Source organism: Erythranthe guttata, chromosome 12, assembly GCF_056151865.1.
Source record: "Erythranthe guttata isolate IM_541 chromosome 12, IM_541, whole genome shotgun sequence".
In the NCBI taxonomy this organism is placed as follows: domain Eukaryota; kingdom Viridiplantae; phylum Streptophyta; class Magnoliopsida; order Lamiales; family Phrymaceae; genus Erythranthe; species Erythranthe guttata.
In genome coordinates this window covers 15,582,531-15,602,215 of record NC_142544.1, presented here as the reverse complement: position 1 = coordinate 15,602,215, position 19,685 = coordinate 15,582,531, and the positions used below count along the sequence as shown (strand labels likewise).

Here is a 19,685-nt window from a genome sequence, read left to right as displayed (position 1 = left end):
AAGTTGTGCGAATTAATGGCTAGTTTTTTTTCAGTCCAAGTGAATCAAATGTGCATTATTAATAATAATAATAATAATAATAATAATAATAATAATAATAATAATAATAATAATAATAATAATAATAATAATAATAATAATAATAATGTTGAAAAAAATAAAGCCAATAGAAAAGAAACAAAAATCCCAGAAATTAATCTGCATTGACTATGGTTCAAGGCAAAAACTGACCAACTAAAAGTAGCAGATTAAAAACGTGTTAATCTTTTGTCTTTTTCCATTTTGGAACTAAATACTGAGATATATAGTCGCAAGAATTTAAGGCAAAATTCCACATTGGCTAGCAGGAAACATGGATTTGTTTTCAAAGTAATTAAGTCTCCTAATTTTTTGACCAACATAATTAATTAATTAATTAATACAATTATGTGAACTAAGTAGCTAGTTAGTTCCATTTTCCCTTGCCGTGCCGTCACATCTACATATCTCACTTGAGATTTCATTCATCATTTCAAACACAAAAGCAACCAATTGCCCATCACTTTACTCATCAATTCAACACATATATGTATATATCAAGCATCATTATTCATCATTCATCATAATCAAAACTCAAAAATAAAAAAATAAAAAAAAATAATCATTCAAATATATATGATATGATTTGTTACAAATTCTATGATCAATGTTTCTCACCATACAATTTACAAAATTCAAAACTCAGCTATATATAATCATTTCAAGAATTCAAAAAAAAAAAAAAAAAAAAAAACGAATAAATAAATTGAGAACTAATTTCGAAACAAATTGAATCACATTACACTAACCATTATTTTCTCGATCAACACGTATAAGTCGTTGTATGTGTAGTTCGTCCCCACGACGCCCTCTAAAAGCTTCTTATAACTAATGATGCAAAGGGTTTGGACCGGAAGGAACAATTCGCTTCTCGACGTCATAACGAGGATCAATTTCGAATCCACCTGCAGGTGGCGGAAGCCCGGCGGTCCGGTGGCGGTGGTGGTGGAGAAATGGGGTGAAATCAAACTTGCTAGATAGAGCTTTTCTATGAGGGATAATGAAAGAATAGTGAATATGTGTGGTTTTATGGAGGTATTTTAAGCTATAGAAATCATGAAATAATAGTATGAGGAGAAAGAAGCAAAGGAAAGGGTAAAATAGAAGAGGGATTTTCTTCATCATGGTGTAAAGAGTATTTGGCAAAGGAGAAAGGGTTTGAACATATGATTAAGCACAAGTGAAATGAATTGTGGATTTATTATTTTTTAGTGGGAAATTGAGAAAATTATTCAAGGGTTTGACAGCTTGAATCTAATGTGTATACCAACAATATAAGATATGTTGAGAGGAGGTTTGAATTAGATAGTACTACGTGTTGCCTTAATTCCATGTGAGACTATATATGTTATTATTTATTTAATTTGTAGAGAGAGAGAGAGAGAGAGAGAGAGAGAGAGAGAGAGAGAGAGAGAGAGAGAGAGAGAGAGAGAGAGAGAGAGAGAGAGTGGGGGTGGGGTGAGGACGGTTGGGTTTCCAATAAATGTTACTTAGAAATCAAGAAACCAAAAAAAGGTCATTATGACGTGGATTGTTCAAATCCTGAATTATATATTGTTTGAGTATGTTTAATAAAGTTTTTTAATTTTTACTATTTATAATCTTGAAAGTGGAGAACAATTATAGTAACATTTCCTCTCTTTGATTATGAGGAAATAGGAAGAACCGCTCTCTTATTGGAGGAGTTGAAAAATAATTAGATAATGATTTTTTTTTCGTTTCAAGATGTTTGCAAAATTTATTTTTGCTTTTACTTTAGGGGGAATATGTCAAACACCCTTCATTGGGGTTTTTATTCTTGATAAATCCTTAATTAATTAATTAATGGTATTTGAGATAAATCCATTGGACTTCAAAACCCATATATGCCCCTACTTATTAGTATAATTATTAAATTAAATATTAAGGTAAATTAATACTAAATCCCTCCAAAAAATAAATCAATTCCAAATCAATCCCAAAATCACATTGCCGTATAATTCGCCCCTCTTCCCCCAAATCACGGTAGAAAACATAACCGTATAATATGCGGTCTTTTTTTTTAAATAGTTTTTTTTATATTAATTTAAAACATAAGTTTTTTTTTTTTTTTTTTTTTTACTTTTTTAAATGGTTCATATTTAAAAAAAATTAAAATCCACTACATACACATCGAAAACCACTAAATTTATCGAAAACCACTATGAAATTAAAGTAAAAATTAGTATAAAATAAGCATAATCCACATTAATATTAACATAATCCACTATGTAATTAGTGAAAAACCACTATGTAATTAGTGAAAACCACTATATAATTAGTGAAAACAACTATGTAATTAACAAATTTCATTACAAAAATTCACTAAAAACCTATCAATTAACAAAAATCACTATTAAATTAACGAAAACCACTCTGTAATTAACGAAAACCACTGTATAATTACAAATTCCTAGACTCTGTAATATTGATGTAATTCACTACAAACTTATCGAAATCTACGTAATTCACAATGAATTAAAGTAATCGAATATATATATATATATATATATATATATATATATATATATATATATATATATATCTTTTTGTTTCTTCTCTATTCCTCCGACCAAAAACACCGGCGCCGTAATTAGTGCATTTTGACACCAGCAAAAAAAAAAAGAAAAAAAAGAAGACAATGGTGCAGTTAGACGGTGAATTTGAGCAACCAATAATCCGAGCGGCGGAGTTGAACGAGGACGAAGAAATCAGCTACGACGATCTGGAGCGGCGGATGTGGAATGACCAGGCCCTGATGAAGAAGTTCAAAGCCCGGCCTGGTCCACAGCCCCGGGTCGAGCAATCTCGCCGGAAGAAAATATCCCGAGCCCAAGATTCGATTCTCAAAAACATGGTCAAAATCATGGATGTCTGCAAGGGCCAGGGCTTCGTTTACGGCATCCTGCCGGAGAAAGGCACCCCGTTGACCGGCTCGTCGGAGAGCCTCCGCACCTGGTGGAAGGATACGGTGGTTTTCGACAAGAACGCTCCCGCCGCCATCGCCGAGTTACTGCCGGAGATAGTCGCTGGAGTAAATTTGGATCCGGTGTCCTGTATGCATCTGCTGCAGGAACTGCAGGACACAACTCTGGGCTCGATCCTCTCCGCCTTGCTCCCCCACTGTCTGCCGCCGCAGCGCACTTTTCCGTTGGACAGAGGTGGTGGTGGTGGTGGCGGGGCAGGGCAGCATAAGTGTGTAGAAAAGGATGAACGACAAATCTAGGGTTCTAACAGAGAAATATTGAATAACTGAGTATAAAATATAAAATATAAAATATAAAGAAACGTGATAAGAGAAAAGGTTATAATTGTCAAACTATATTAACTTTTATTAATTTTAATTGTTTTGGATTTAACTCAAAAATAAGAAAAAAATTTGGACTTATTGTAATTAGAGGGGGCTAATGAGGGGTGTTTGTCAAATTATCCCTTTACTTTAATTATAATAATTTAGTTTAAGCGATGATTTTAAAAGCACATTTAGGACCCGTTTGGTTAAGCTTGTTTTGAACGACCGATAAGTTTATACATCTAATAAGGTGTTTTACGAGTTGATAACTTGTTGTCTTATTTTTAAGCTTAAATTTTAAGTGCTTAAGCTTATTTGCTATTTTTACTCATAATAAGATTTTAAATAAAAAGATGAGGTAGATGTACTTTTTAAAAAAGATCTTATTTGTTCGGTAGCAACTTATTTTCTGAATATTTAAGATCTTTTTGAAAAAAATTACTACACACTTTGAAAGAGTTTATAAACTAGGGTAAATTGCATTTAACCCCCCTGTGGTTTCACAGTTTGGCACTTCACCCCCCTCTGATATCGATTTAGGCACTTAACCCCCCTGTGGTTGTCAGATTGTAGCGGCCGTGTAATAAACTAACAGAAAACGTTAAATATCTAAAATGCCCTTCCATAATTTAATTATAAATAGCCCAAATTGAGAGGACTAAACTACAATTTCCATAACTTCTTAAATCCCTAATTTTCTTCTTCTTTTCCTTCACCTTCAAATTCGCCCCAACTTCGTCTCAAAAAAAAAAAAAAAAAATTCGCCCCAACTATTCCAATCCCTTAAAAAAAAATCCATCTGAGACGACAAAAGAAAATCATCGGAACAACAAATGCGTCTCAAAATCCATTATTCGCGCTTTTTTGTCTTCTTCGAGGACATCTATGCAACTTAAGGTTCTCCTTGGTCATGGTTCTGTCTCCTTATCGTCATTCCTGTGGTTGAAGGTTTTTTCGATTCTGAAAATTGAAACTAAAAGAGGTACACAATCGAAAAAGAGGTCATGGTGATGGTCGGCGGCGGATTGATATTATGGTCATGACCCACGACGACAACGGTGGCGAAGACGATGACGACGGCGGCGGACTGAACATAGAACTGGAAATCTGCTTTGGCTCCAAAGATCGTAGCTTTGTAATTGAAGTAAGGAAAATAAAAAACGGATGTTCAGAACGGCAACAATTTGGAGAAATTGAATGGATTGACCGATGATTGAAGAACAATTTCTTATTTCTATTTCTCTCTGTTCTCCTGGGTGTTGTATTATTCACGCCTCATTATATTTTTCTTTCAGATTTTGTAATTTATTTTTTATTATATATATATATATATATATATATATATATATATATATATATATATATATATATATATATATATATATATATATATATATATATATATATATATATATATATATATATATATATTTTTTTTTTTTTTGCTTAAAAATAAGAAGGCTGGAGTTCAACTAATCAAACATAAATTTATTTGAAAAATATAAAATAAATTACAAAAGAATTCATATATGTATAATTTAAAAAATAATTAATATAAAGGTTTAAATTATGTAATACGGAACTAAAAAAATGTTTAGAAATTTCTAATTTTGTTTTTTTAATTAAACTAAAAATGAGAGATTAGTCTAGGGTTTTTATTGAAGGCAAAAGGACAACATGGTCATTATCAAAAAATTCAGCTGGAGAAACATTCAACCACTTCAATTTTGGGCGAGTGAGATACACTCACGGTTAACTTTAACGGATTATTAGACGGCCGCTACAATCTGACAACCACAGGGGGGTTAAGTGCCTAAATCGATATCAGAGGGGGGTGAAGTGCCAAACGGTGAAACCACAAGGGGGTTAAATGCAATTTACCCTATAAACTATTAAACATCTTATAAGCTTTTTTTAACAACTTATAAACTTAACCAAATAATCTCTTAAATGTCACTTGTAATATAAATACATGATATATGATTATAAGTATTAACTTTTTTTTTAAAAAAAATTGAAACTTAATTTCCAGAAATGCAATTTACCCTATAAACTATTAAACATCTTATAAGCTCTTATTTGTGTTAAGTTGATTTTTTACCGTATTATCAAACACTGATATAAGCACTTAAAATCAACTGAAATCACAATTATTAACCTGTTGCATCTACCACCAAAAAACAATTGTTTCTCTCTATAATTTTCGGCCAATTAATTTTTTGTATTGTGATTTTGGGCTTTTCCCAAATATTAGGCCCACTAGCCTTTCTTATGGTCCATAATCCATTACAAGTAATGGGCTTAAAGCCCAATCTGAATACGGACTCCTATATAAAACCATCTGAATAAAATAAATTCAAAGAAATAATATTTGGTCGAAGTCGATTCGATTCAGAACTCCATTAAAATCAACACTTGAGAGATCAGCAGAAATTCATCGAGTTCTATCTCAGAAGATAACCGGATTGCGAAATGGTATGTATTTGTTTCTTTTTTTGATTCAATTTGTTATTCATCAATTTAGGGGTTAGGGTTCGGAATCATGATTTACTATGATGAATTCATTACCACAATCGATGTTATCATATGGAAGTTGTAATATGTTTGTAGAAAAAAACATCGTTTATCTTGTTAGATTAGATGCCGTTCTTAATTGCTTTTCCTAGGGTTCGATTAGGCATAAAAAAAAAAAGGTCATTTTTTTTCTTTCGAAACAACCTAGTCTGAATTGTTGGAGGAGATTGTTGTAGAATTTGAGCATTTAGTAATTCCTCGTATGGAGAAATCTGTAGTGTTAATCGGTCTTTTAGTAATTCGATATTTTAATTATCGATGAGATGTTTTTCATTTACTTTCTATGTTTATTCTTCATGTTTTTTGGTTTTACACAAAGAAATTGTTTTTGAGGTATTAAATTTACTTTTTTTTTGTTTTTGCAGTCGACTCTTGCAGCAGCAAGGGCAGATAACTTTTACTACCCACCAGAATGGGAACCAAAGAAGGTAATTTTCGGGTTAATTTTATACAAGCAATCAAGCATGGCTACAAACTATGTCGATATATATTTTTCAAAGACTCACATCACTTTCGATTTCAGGGTGGTTTGAACAAGTTCAATGGTCAACATGCTTTGAGGGAGAGAGCAAGAAAAATAGATCAAGGCATCTTGATTATAAGGTACTACTACATCAATTGAGTTTGATAACTAGTGCTTCACAGTCAAAATCTTCTTTAAAACATTAGAGTGCGTTTGGATGGAAGGATTTGGGGAGGGATTTGATTTGGGGAAGGGATTTGAAATGACTCCAATTTTGGAGTCATTTGAAATCCACCTCAATTGCTCAAAACATAACTAAAAAGGAGGGGTGTGGATTTGAAATTCATCCCCAAATCCCTCAATCCAAACAAGTCCAAGGGATTTGTTATTATGGATTTGAAATCCCTTCCCCAAATCCTTCCATCCAAATGCACCCTTAGATTTTAGAGCTTTTTAAGTTGTTCTTTTGCTTCCGTGACGGAATGATGATAGAAATGATATGTAGAATTGAGATTTCTATATGCCCTGGAAAACTTCTGCTAGCTATTTGATTGACGACTGAACACATTAATACTGCTGAAAACAGTAATACGACAAAAATAGAATTTGGAGGATAAGTTATTCGTATGTTTTTTGGTTCTTCACATATCGAACTTTTGAAACATTTCAATAGCTTTATGTGCTATGCTGAATATTCTTTTTTACTTCCTCTATCCAAATTTATTTTTTCTATTTATCTTTATGTCGTGGTGGAGGGACTGGATAAGAGTTTGGCTAGTACTAGTTTAATCCTAACTAGCTGTCTTCTTTGTATTCACATCCGTTTTTTCGGACCGTCGTGGTTGGTAGACGTGCAAACTCGTGTTTTCATGTTCGTACAAGTGTTTTGAGTTGAGTACTTTCTAGAAATAAATTCCTAATGCATTTTTGACTAATGAATTTCGGACAAAGGAATAGTTCTTGTCTATCTAGTGACATGGACACATGGTTATCATAACCGTTTAGAAAATGATATGTAAATGATGATGTTATGTAAGCTTATATAATCCTTATATGTTGAGATTTTCGCGACTGTATCTTTATTGTATGCTTCGGTATTACAGGTTTGAGATGCCTTACAACATTTGGTGTGGTGGATGTGAGTCCATGATTGCAAAAGGTGTAAGGTTCAATGCCGAGAAAAAGCAAGTGGGGAATTATTACTCGACAAAGGTACTTTGTTGCTCTAAATGAACGCTGAACTTGTTCGTATCTTTAGACTTCTTTGGGTAATGACCCCCCGCCCCCCAAATCGTTTTCAGATATGGAGCTTTTCAATGAAAGCAGCATGCTGCAGGCATGAGATTGTAATTCAAACAGATCCACAAAATTGCGAGTATGTGATAACTAGTGGAGCTCGAAAAAAGATTGAGGAATACGACGCCGAAGATGCTGAAACAATGGTGCTCCCAGTTGATGATGGTTAGTATATTTTGCTAGCGACTTGAGTAGTCGAAGGTCTCATAAAGCAGGAAATTTACTTTTTTGCCCCTTTTGCAGATAAAACTAAGCTGGTGGACCCTTTTAAACGGCTCGAACACCAAGAAGGAGATATGAAGAAGAAGAAAGAAGCCGAGCCAGTATTGGTTCGTCTTCAACGGATTTCCGATTCGAGGCACTTGGATGATTACTCAATGAATAGATCACTACGTGCGAAGCTCAGGGGTCAGAGAAAACGAGTGGCTGAAGAAGAAGCTGTTTCTCGAAAATCAGGACTTGGAATTAGACTTCTCCCAGTTTCTGAAGAGGATTCTGCCGCTGCTTCGCGTGTTAAATTTGCTACAAAGTTTGAGAGGAACAGAAAAGACAAGAGGGCTCTAATTCAGTCCACTTCGATATTTTCTGGTTCGTCTTCTTCTGTGCCTGATAAAAGGCGTGTGGAACTCGAAGCTAAGAGGAGGAAAATAAATGCTGGCACTGCATCGAAATTGCTGTCTGGAGGAATCAAGCCATCTTCGCTGGCTCGGGCTTCTGTTCCTAGTCGGAAAAAATTCAGGGCTTGAGAAATTATTGGACGTGCCACTACAGACTATTAGTAGTATACTTTGCGAGTTTGCTAGTTTGAGAATTTGCAGTCCTTGTGTAGATATTCTGTATCCTATATTAGCTGAATTGCCTATTAATATTTGATTTATGTTTTGCTTGTATTTTGTATTTGTTGTGTTGGATGTAGGAAGTGTTTGTTCTTTCTATATTTGGTGAAATTGGCTTTGTTCTTGTCTGTGAGGGGGACTTATTAATGGTAAGTTTTGTGTACGTGCGTGCATACAAGAATTTGTTCTAGATGAAATTGTAGATTACGAGTTTAGCTACTCATGTTGTTCAAAGAAAAAAAAAAAAAAAATAGTAAAGATGGTTTAAGAAAATACGAATAAGTGAAACTATAGTTAAAAATCGTCAAATCTTCATCGTCGTTTTTTCCGTCTTCTTGCTCCAGGTTTTCTCTTAATTTCGCTGAAAGACTCATTTCCAGCTTGCTTTGAAAACCCTTCTTTTATACCTAAGTTTTCAGCAATTTACCACACAAAATACTTCTAGGACCGCGGTCTCATAAATTGAACTGAAAAGTGAGATCGCGGGATCATAAGGCAGATTGTCATCTTACACTGGAGTACGAGATTCCTTCACAATTATGGGACTGAGGTCTCATAAGGCAGCACGTGTTTTCGTCCGATTTTCTCGATTTTTTGCGTCATTTCATTTTCTTATCTTCTACAACCTCGAACTCTCTTTCTTCTTTTACATAGTCAATTAAACAACATATCAATGGATTTATGGTATCAAATCACACAAAAATTCAAATTAAACTACGTATAATACAATTGAGAGTAATTTGTACACTAAACAATTTCCTAAACAACAAACACAATAACAGTGTCACCAATTGAATATAGTAACTAACGAAAATGAATTACCATGCATTTGATGACAAGGTTTGTTTCAAATAGGAGGGGAATTATACAATCCGGCAAAAGTTTTATAGTTTTATTTTAATTTGTGTAGGATTATTTATTTTCCTTGTTTTTAGGGTTTTAATTTTCTTATCTTTAATTGGTTATCATTGTACTATATTCTCATAAAAAAAATTATATTCATTAAAACTTAGGTTTTCATAAAAATTATTAATGATACCCATATGATCGTATCATATTTTACCATCATAAAAAATGTCTATTCTATGCTACACACCTGATGTACTTTACCGAGTTATTCAATTTTGAACCATCGATTTACACACAATATAATCACACCCTTAATCATACATGCGTATGTGTGTAAAACGGCTATGAGTCTATATACGTGTACGGTGAAATATAATAATGTGAAAGCAAGTCACATGAAAAAAGGGGTCCCCTAACTAATAATTCAGAACATGCAAACTAAAGAAGGCACAATTGAAATATTTAGGGGGGCTTCGAATCTGTATATACATGTTGTAGCAGACAAGCATATATATATAAAATGATGAACCGTATCTTCTTTATTTATCAAAACCGAAATTTCTTCAACTTTCTAACCGTACAAAGTGCACTTTTAAAATTTTTAATTTTTTTTTTTTTTTTCCTTGAAAAAGAAGACGCTGCAAACATGGAGAATCACACAACAAAAAAAAAAATTTAAAAAATAAAAAAATAAAAAAATAAAAAAATAAAAAAATAAAAAAAAAAAAAGAAGAAGAAAAAAGACATGTGCAGCGTATTATAAGGTACCAGGTACCAAACACTTTTGTTTCACCACGCAACCCCACCATTTTTTCAACTGCTATAGTTCTTCCATCCCACTGTAAGAGAACACGTATATTGACTAGCAGATTCACTTTTTTTTTTTTCCTTTCCTTAATTAATTAGTTGGTCTTTTTTCTTTCATTTTCTGTATTTGTTTTTAATCAAGATTTGTGCATTTTGTAAGAGAAAATCAGAATTATTTATGCAGTGGTACAGTCTTTCCGTTTCTATTGTTTATAGCAACTGCAACTTTGACAAGTTTATGGTCTTGCGAATTTTTATTTTTTATTTTTTGTATACCCTTTACGTATTAGGATTTTTATTAATTAAATTTATAATAATTACTAGAAACCCTAATTCTCAAATACACATAAATTAAACTAAATTTAGAATTATTGCTCCTAACTCAATGATTGTTACTAGGGCCCCTAATTATTAAATTGATAATGTATTAGTTAGTTATTTTTATTCCTACAACAATCTCAATATATTAATTAGTGTTTCACATCAACTTAATTTTATTTTCAAATATAACTTTAAAAAATCGATTTATGCTATTTTAGTTCAATATATATATATATATATATATATATATATTACTTGTTCTAAGGCTACTTTATGCAAACAATCACAAAGAAATTTGGGGCGCCGCACCCAAACCCTTGGAAAATTAAAGTCCATTATATCAGAAATTTCTGGCTTTGCCAATTGGTCAGATACTTTACAAAAACGAGTTAACATATATAATTTTACACAAAATGAGTTTTAATTGTAAGAGGGCCCCATTTTTTAACACTTTTTAAATTTCGCCTAGGCCCCTAAAATCTCAGGAACGAGCATCTGAGTTGAGTTTATAGTTTTGAATTATAATTAATTAAAATGTCATTGTTACAGAAACAGTAACTAGGGTTCTCTTTTTACACCTAAACATGCATGCCATGCGCATGCTATATGTCTTTCTGTCTGTATCTGTGTGTGTGTATTTGTGTGTGTGTGTGTGTGTGTGTGTGTGTGTGAGAGAGAGACAAATCACCGCATATAAAGGATTTGTAGCTCGAAATTTACCTTACATCAGTCTATATATATATATATAATATCTTCTTTTTGCAGCAGCTCCTTATAATTCCAGTTTTTTACTTGTTTATATAATATATAGTCAAAAAAGAAAAAAAAAAGCTTTTAATTTGACAGTGATAAGTTGTTATTGTACGATGCTGTTTTGGAGATTGAGACGACAAATTCCGATTCATTATTTTTCCAAATAAGGGAAATTCTCAACTGTGTTACAGGTGAACATTCTCTTATATCAAATCCTCCATATATATATATATATATATATATATATATATATATATATACACACACACATGTATGTATGTATATTCTGATGTAGTTCACCAATTAAGTACTTGTTATTAGTTTCTGTCACAGGCAGCACATGCATATTAATATATTTAAATTGGAATTTTAATTACTACTTTTAATTTTGTGATTATCATATATCCATGAAGAAAAACTGTGATGGTTGCCCTGATCTACCCAATGTTTTCGAGTTCTGATTATTTGCAAATTGGTCCTTGCCGACATCCTTATTTGCCTTCCAATTCTTTTCGACACAACAAAAAAAAATGATCCAATATCCATTCAGCATATGCATTTTTCTGATCATATAAATTGCAAGTAACACTAGCGGATCGGAGTAATGTTTTTTTACTCGAATATAACCAATTTTTTTTGGTTTTAATCAATGAAATATTTATTCATTCATTTTTTTCGGAATTTAGGGTGTGATAAATTAATTAGCGGAAAATTCAGGGGCGGAAGAAATAACGATAATCTCGAAGAGGTGATAATTTGTAGAAAACATGAACAGCGAATCCAAAACCTCAAAGTAATTGATGAATTAAATTCAACATTTTCTTTTTCTTGTGCATTATTAATCAAATAAATATCATAATTAAATACTAAGACTAAATAAACTACAACAGTGAATACACATTCACTAGCTTATTGTGTGGACCATTTGCTGTCGTTCTTTCAATTTGTTTTTAATGGCTGTCTGTTTCTGTCTCATTGAATAATATTATAACTTTTTTTTTTTTTTTAAATAATTTTCCTTAGTCAAAATGAAAACAACTCAAAAGAAACATAATGAAACTTTGTCTCGCTAGGGATTTGACCTAGCGGTTCTAGCAAGTTAGCCCTTTCGGCAAAAAAATATCTTATCTTTCTCGGAAGTGAAAAGAAATTCCGAAATCGAATTTCAGAAATTGGAATGGGAATTTTCCAGCTGAATTCAAAACTTCCAATTTTAGTCACTTGTAATATAAATACATGATATATGATTATAAGTATTAACTTTAAAAAAAAAAAAAATTGAAACTTAATTTCCAGAAATGTTTTTGAAAATTAAAATCCAAATCTAATATGTATTCCATTCCGTTCCAAAAAAAAATCAGAAAAATATTGTTCCAAAATCGGAAATATTCGAATCGTAACTGACCGTATTCGAAAATCCCATTCCAATATTCACCAATGGGAATTTTCTGATAAATTCCATTTGAAAATGTATAATTACAAAATTAATTTAGTTCAGCTTTTCTGTCGGATGAATAAAATGGGAATTAATTAATATGCCGGTATTTATTTAAAAAACAATTATGTGCCTGAGCAAAGTCTAGCCCTACAAGCTGGTACAATATGCTATATTTCCAACATGATTACAAATTATCTTTTGTTTGAAGATTTCTGTACTGTGAGTGTGAGTGTTATATATATAGTAGTAATTATTAACTAATATGTACTTATACTAATTAACAGCTTAATTATAAAACTTTTCTTTGCACTGATCACATGAATTTATGTTACTACATACAACTGTGGCTTTGCTTTTGGATTTGCCGCCTTAATTTGCATTTATGTATTCGGACACCCCTTTTTTTTACTTAAGAGGCAACATATACCAGGCAAGGTTCTAAAAGACGGTTATCGGGTACGTGGCGGTTTGGGACGGCCACACGATAAATCGGCGCGGCGGTGATTTATCGGTGATAAATCGGTTTTTAAATTTAGTGTAATATATTTCTAAAAAATTATTAGTAAATACTCAAAATATATATAAAAGAATATTTAAACATAATTCTATCCTATCATTCATATGTTATTATATAATTCTAATTACTCAATAAATAACAAAAATTTAAAAATAATAAGATCATAATATAATAAAAGATTCTTACGAAATACAAATACTACGCAAGTCTTTCGCATCAACAATTAATATAAACACAACAAAGCATAAATTGCGGGATAGTACTTGATTTGGTTTTGGAAGTTGAAAGAATTGGAGAAAAACAAAAAATCAAAACATATTTTCATTTTGATTTAAATTATAAAAAAAAAAAAAAAAAAAAAAAAAAAACCGATTTGTTGACCGATATATCGGTTTGACCCGCCAAAAAACCGCCGCAAACCGCCTCGCCGTAAAAAACCGATATTCCAAACCACCTCAACAAAATCGTAAAGGTTTATAACCGATACCGATATGGCGGCCGATATATCGACCGCCACGACCGCTATTTAGAACACTGATACCAGGTATGAAAAATCATTGCACCACAACATTTGCTTATTAAAGAAACTTATATATTTTATATTATACCTGAAACTCGAAACCCGAAAACCGGAAACAATGTTAGTCATGTCTAGGGTACTGAAAACATTTCAGAAAAAAAGAAAAAGAAAAAAAAAACCTCATTGAATACGGGTATATTATATGTAGTCGTAAAATTTAAATCGTGAGGGCTATTAATTTATTGATGTTTAAATTCTGCAATGTCATATCATCATAATAATAATAATAATAATACCAATAAAATCATATATATATTGTGCCACCATTTTTAAGACCCTGTAAATTATTATTTATATTTATATCTGTGCAGCTAATAAGATTTATATCTGCATTGATGTTAAAATCTACCGTCTACTGCAATTCATGGCATCATACTTGTCTCGATTAAATTTAAATTGTTTCTAATTAATTAGCTGATTCATTTATATTGAAATGAAGAATCAATATATATACAGCTAGTGCACCAACATAATAACTTATGACTATACATATATATATATATATATATATATATATATATATATATATATATATATATATATTTTCCTTAAGCATAAAAAGAACTCATGATTTGAGATTCTGTGATTTAATTTATACTAAGAGATATGTATAAATCATCTATAACATGCCATAATAAATAACTAATTGTTTCTTAATCTGAATTATTTGTTTATTTTCTCTTCTTACTGTTGTGTATTTTTTACGGTTTTTTAGATGCTACACCCAGTGAATACACTGGGTGATCCTTCACCATTGATCTACACATAATATCAACATAATATGTGTGTTTAGTGGGTAATTATTTGTATAGATTTATGGTACAAAATCAACCGGTGTTTTTCATCCTGTGTAACATCTCATAGACCTATTTTTTACCCACTCAGTAAAAGTTAAAAATGATTAGTAAGAAGGTAGATTAACTAATAAGAACAACCAAAGAAGAGAAAGGGGAAAGGGGAAACAAAATTAAGAAAAGGAAAAATATGAAAACTGAAATGAGGAGAAACAAAACTAAATGGAGAAAAACTCACTAGTAGAAAATTTGCTTATTACTACGAATTTGTTTGCTACGGTGAAAAATCGTAATAAAATGTACTTTTTACTACGGAATAATTTTGAAGTCGTAGTAAATACTAGGATTTATTGTAGCAAAAAAGTATTTGCTACGACCATTTACCGTAGCAAAGCTTTTGTCACGCCCGTATATGTTATACGGGGTAAATTCTTAGCAAATGCGTAGCAAAAGCCTTTTTACTACGAATTTGATATTTTTTGCTACAGTTAATGATTGTAGTAAAAAGTCATTTTTCTACTAGTGACTGGGAATGAATACTCAGAAGAATAAAGATAAAACACGGGTGGTTTTACACCATAGATCTATACAAATAACTATCCAATAAGCACACATACACATGGATGTGTGTTACCATATGTAGATCAATAGTGTATGATCACCCTATGTAGCATCTACCAAACCGATATACAGCAAGACCAAATCTAGAAAAGGGTTCAAGGAGAGAAATTGAAAGGAAAAACAAGAAATAATAATATATAGTAAACACTCAGGAACTTTACTTTGCAATTTTGTATAAAGTAATAATATATACCATAATTAACTGATTTATTTCACATTAAAACCTCATTTCTAACAATATAAATAGTTTTCCTTTTCCTTCTAAAAGGACAAGAGGAAGCTAAAATGTAAAAAAAAAAAAAAAAAAAAAAAAAAAAAAAAAAAAAAAAAAAAAATTTCTATGTTTCATATGTATGATACCAAACTTCCTAGCTAACCCCCTTCAAATTTGGACTAAAAAGTAAGTTTGAAGTACGAAATATGATATATAGCAAAGAAACTAGACTTACTGTACTAGAAAAGAAATATGTCAAAGTATATTAATTGCTCCACAGTATGATAATTCTTATTTGATTCCAAATTATTGCATAATTGTAACAAATGTGCAACAAGCATATATCATGAAAAACTATAAATAAAATGTGTGTGTGTGTGTGTGTGTGTGTGTATGTATATGTTCATGAATTCATCGAAATTGCACATATAATAGCATCATGAATTATATATCTGCCTGCAACCACTCTATTTATAACAATATCAAAAAAATATTTATGTTATAGAGCTATATATATAACTGGTACTGAATGCTGGTTGTTCATTGTTGTTCACTGCAATAATTATCAATATTTAATTGTTAGTGATATATGTACACATTATATGATACATACAAACCTTATAAATTTCAAGCCTGTTCATGAATATATAACAAGAGGGGGAAATTACTTATGTATAGGAAAGCCAGATTCACTTTTGTGTTCATCAAAGCATCGAAATTCAGACATGGCCGATTATATTTCGAAGCATAAGCTTAATTATCGAAGGTACTTGTGTTTTCAAGTTGATTAATGTTATTACACTGTCATTTTGTGACCTTCAAATTACATAGTTCATGTAGAATCATATTGTGTTTAATTTGTTTAGCGATTTCTAAATCATCAAATAAATGTGATTAAGATTGTTCTTCACAATATTAATTTTCTAGATAATTAACTTTTCAAGAATGTATATATCTTATTCGATCAACATTTTTCAAAGGGTTCTCTCACAATAATGGAACTCGACATTCTGAAGCTAGCGTTATAAACATGCATGTTCGATTTACCATTAGCACGTACTAGTGAAGTTTCCTATAAAATCTTGTATAAAGACTTAATAAGTATGTAATTAAACATGACAATTACGAAACAAAAAAAGATAAATAATAATAATAATAATTAGTATGAGCTCGTCTTGCCTATATCATGATCATAATCCTTCTCAATAACTGCATAATAAAATATCGAAAAATAAATAGATAATATATCGAAGAAGAAGTTGTCGAGCATTATAGAAGAATTATTGAGTCTTGATTCAACACCAGCATACATACAATAGAATCACATTTATTTACCCTAATTATCAATACAGAAATACACAAAAAGCTAGGGATTAATTCAAAAGTTGTAATAAACTTCAAACACATAATAATTAAGTAGTAGTTTAATTTATATATATAATAATACATACCTGATGAGCTACACCCCTCTAATCATGAATGCTTCTCTTGATGAAACAATGGAAAATCCAGGGTGGTTGCAGCTGAGTCATCAACTGAGTTAGGGTTCTGTTTTTCTTGATGAAACAATGGAAAGTCCAGGGTTGCAGCCGAGTCATCAACCGAGTTAGGGTTATCTCCCAATCGATGAACCTCGTTCGTGACTGCATCTAATTGATTATTGAAATTTAATCTCATGATGTCACTGTTCATCAAAAGATCCCAACTTCCGAAAAACCCCATGAAACCGCTGTCGGAATCCACGAAACAAGAAACGGCATCGGAGACGACAGGGGCGCAAGATAGTGTCGTCGAAGAGTTCGAATTTTCCAGCAGCTTCTCGATCGTGCCGACGTCGTCAGCCAGTAGTTGCTGTTGGCTTACAAGTAACTTAGCGGGGTAATATTCATCACTACCATATCCAGAACTAACCCTTTCGGCCAATTGGCTGTTGTAGCAGCCAGATTCTTGATCGAACGGGCTGTTCGAACAAGACCCTAATTTCTCAAGAACATCGTAATAATTAGGGCTTGAATATTTACACCAATAATTATACTGGCTAAGATCTTGATCAAGCCCTAATTTGACCATCATTTTCTCTCTTGTTCTGCACCTCGCCCTTGCCCTCGCCTTCTCCCTCGACTCCTTCGTGTTAGGTCTACTCGCATTTTTTTCCGATTTTTTCTCGATATTCGGCACAAACCCTAATTTCTTGGGCTCGAAATTCTCCTCGATTATTCGAGGTAATCCCACTTGTTCAGTGATGGATAAGCTATGATTATTATTATTATTATTATTAGTGTCTTTGTTGACCATGAGCTCCTTAATGGCTTTCTTGGATTTACTAAAGAGCCACTCGATGGTCTTGCTCGCTTTATCGTAGCCCAACAAATCTTGAAGATCGAAGAATTTACGAGCAGCTTGTAAAGACAACCTCATCCTCCTGTCTCGAATACCCTGCGCGGTGCGAATCTTGCTGTGCCGATCTTTCTTACCGGTCCTCTTCTTCGGCCCAACTCCGCCGTGATTAATCCGCCTCAGTACTACTCTCTGATCGCACGATGCTTTTCCTTTCGACTTCGTAACCCCATTCTTCACACTACTACTGCATTTTGCTGCGGTTTCCTTTCTGGCATAACAATTGTCGGAATCTTTTACATTCCGATCTGCTGCTACAAAGTGATGAATATTCTGATCAGACATGAGATTGTTATACGGGTTCGAGGGCAATAGTAATTCGTGGTGGTGGTCGAAAAGCGGCAACGGAAAATGGGAGAGATCGAACGAGTAGTACTTATCGGCCTCTTGTTTGGAGATAGGGTTTTGAATTTGACGAAAAGAAGACGGGGTTTCGAACGAGGAGGGATCGATAGGGTTATCGATGTTGTTGTTGTTGTCCGAATGAAACATGTTTGTAAAATGCACCACTTATAATATTTTTTTCTTTATTAACTTTTTGTGAAGGAGAGGTTTTAAAGGGGCTACTGTGGGTAAAGTGTTTTTCTTAGGAGGAAACTGGAATATGTATGAGAGAGAGAGAGAGAGAGAGAGAGAGAGAGAGAGAGAGAGAGAGAAGGGGTTGTGGTGAATTAATAGTACATTTTGGTTGTGAAAGTTAGGGCAGAGGAGAACGTGCGTGGCTGGAAACTGATGATGGACTGATGGTGATGGTGATGGAGGAGGGTATGGTGGGATGGCCGGATTTTAACTAAAGAAAGTGATGCCTATATATATAATTGGTGTATGTATGTATATATATGTATAGATTGTCATGTACCTAGTCCCATAGCTTTATGTTTTGTCTTAATCAACTCTTTTGGAGAGAGAGAGAGAGAGAGAGAGAGAGAGAGAGACTCACGTGGAAGCAGGAAACTCAGACCTAGAAATGGTGAAGAAAGACAGTGGGTTTAAAAAAATAAAAAATAAAATCCTTCGTGCAAATTGTGTCATATATATTAGGGTAAATCTACAACAGGGAAGAACAAATTAAAAAATAACTCTTTCTATTAGGGTAATTACAACCATTCCTCACTATGAATCTTTTTACATATTCATCTTTGTGGTATATCAAATTTGGTAGAATAATCTTCTAAATTATGTAGAATATTATTCAGTTTGTACTTATTTTACCACATATGACCTCCACATTTAAAACAAGATGATCTTAATATGTGTCTCTTGGCTTGTAAATATCAAATTATGGTGCATCAGAAACTGTATTTTTGCACAAAACGAGTACAAACTAGAGAACACACAGTATATAGAAGATTAAATTGAATTTGACACCATATACAAGAGTGAACATGTAAGAAGATTCATAGTTGAGGGAGCTAGTTGTAATTACCCAAACATGAGAGATTTTTTTCTTAATAATTTGACCTTTCCTCAGGAGCATCGATGTAAGATATTTGTTGATAATGTATATATATTGAATTCACCATCCTATAAATTAATTCACAATATATATTGTATATGTATATATAGAGGTTGATAGCCATGTATATGTAGTAGATAGATAGGTGTACCCCAAGGGTGAAAAAAACCAAAGGGCTATAATTAAGGTAGAGGACAATTATTTGAAGCAGTAGTAATAAAAATGCTTTATTTCCATTGAAGGCCAGGCCATGTTTCTTTGACTGTGTGACTCTCTCTACCTGTCCCTTTCACTACTAAAGTTCATCTAAACCCTACCTCCCTCCCACCCTCTTTCTTCTTCTTTATTATTTTACTCTATTTTTGTTTACCACTTACACAT

The 19,685-nt window shown here is 32.3% G+C and overlaps 3 protein-coding genes across 3 annotated transcripts; 2 read left to right on the top strand and 1 right to left on the bottom strand.

Annotated features, from left to right (window-relative positions):
* The first annotated feature begins 2,655 nt into the window (after positions 1–2,655).
* LOC105972840 (putative ETHYLENE INSENSITIVE 3-like 4 protein) lies at positions 2,656–3,322 on the top strand. The gene has a single exon (XM_012997821.2). The coding sequence runs from the start codon at positions 2,738–2,740 to the stop codon at positions 3,320–3,322; it is 585 nt and encodes a 194-aa protein (XP_012853275.2). The 5' UTR covers positions 2,656–2,737.
* Positions 3,323–5,743: 2,421 nt separating this feature from the next.
* LOC105954088 (coiled-coil protein (DUF572)) lies at positions 5,744–8,735 on the top strand. The gene is made up of 6 exons (XM_012977758.2): positions 5,744–5,863; positions 6,328–6,390; positions 6,486–6,565; positions 7,529–7,637; positions 7,727–7,886; positions 7,965–8,735. Exons 1-6 carry the CDS (start codon positions 5,861–5,863, stop codon positions 8,465–8,467), a joined length of 918 nt encoding a protein of 305 aa, XP_012833212.1. The 5' UTR covers positions 5,744–5,860; the 3' UTR covers positions 8,468–8,735.
* Positions 8,736–16,806: 8,071 nt separating this feature from the next.
* On the bottom strand, positions 16,807–18,483 carry LOC105966490 (uncharacterized). Its single transcript, XM_012991045.2, has one exon. The coding sequence runs from the start codon at positions 18,338–18,340 to the stop codon at positions 16,925–16,927; it is 1,416 nt and encodes a 471-aa protein (XP_012846499.2). The 5' UTR covers positions 18,341–18,483; the 3' UTR covers positions 16,807–16,924.
* Positions 18,484–19,685: the final 1,202 nt, after the last annotated feature.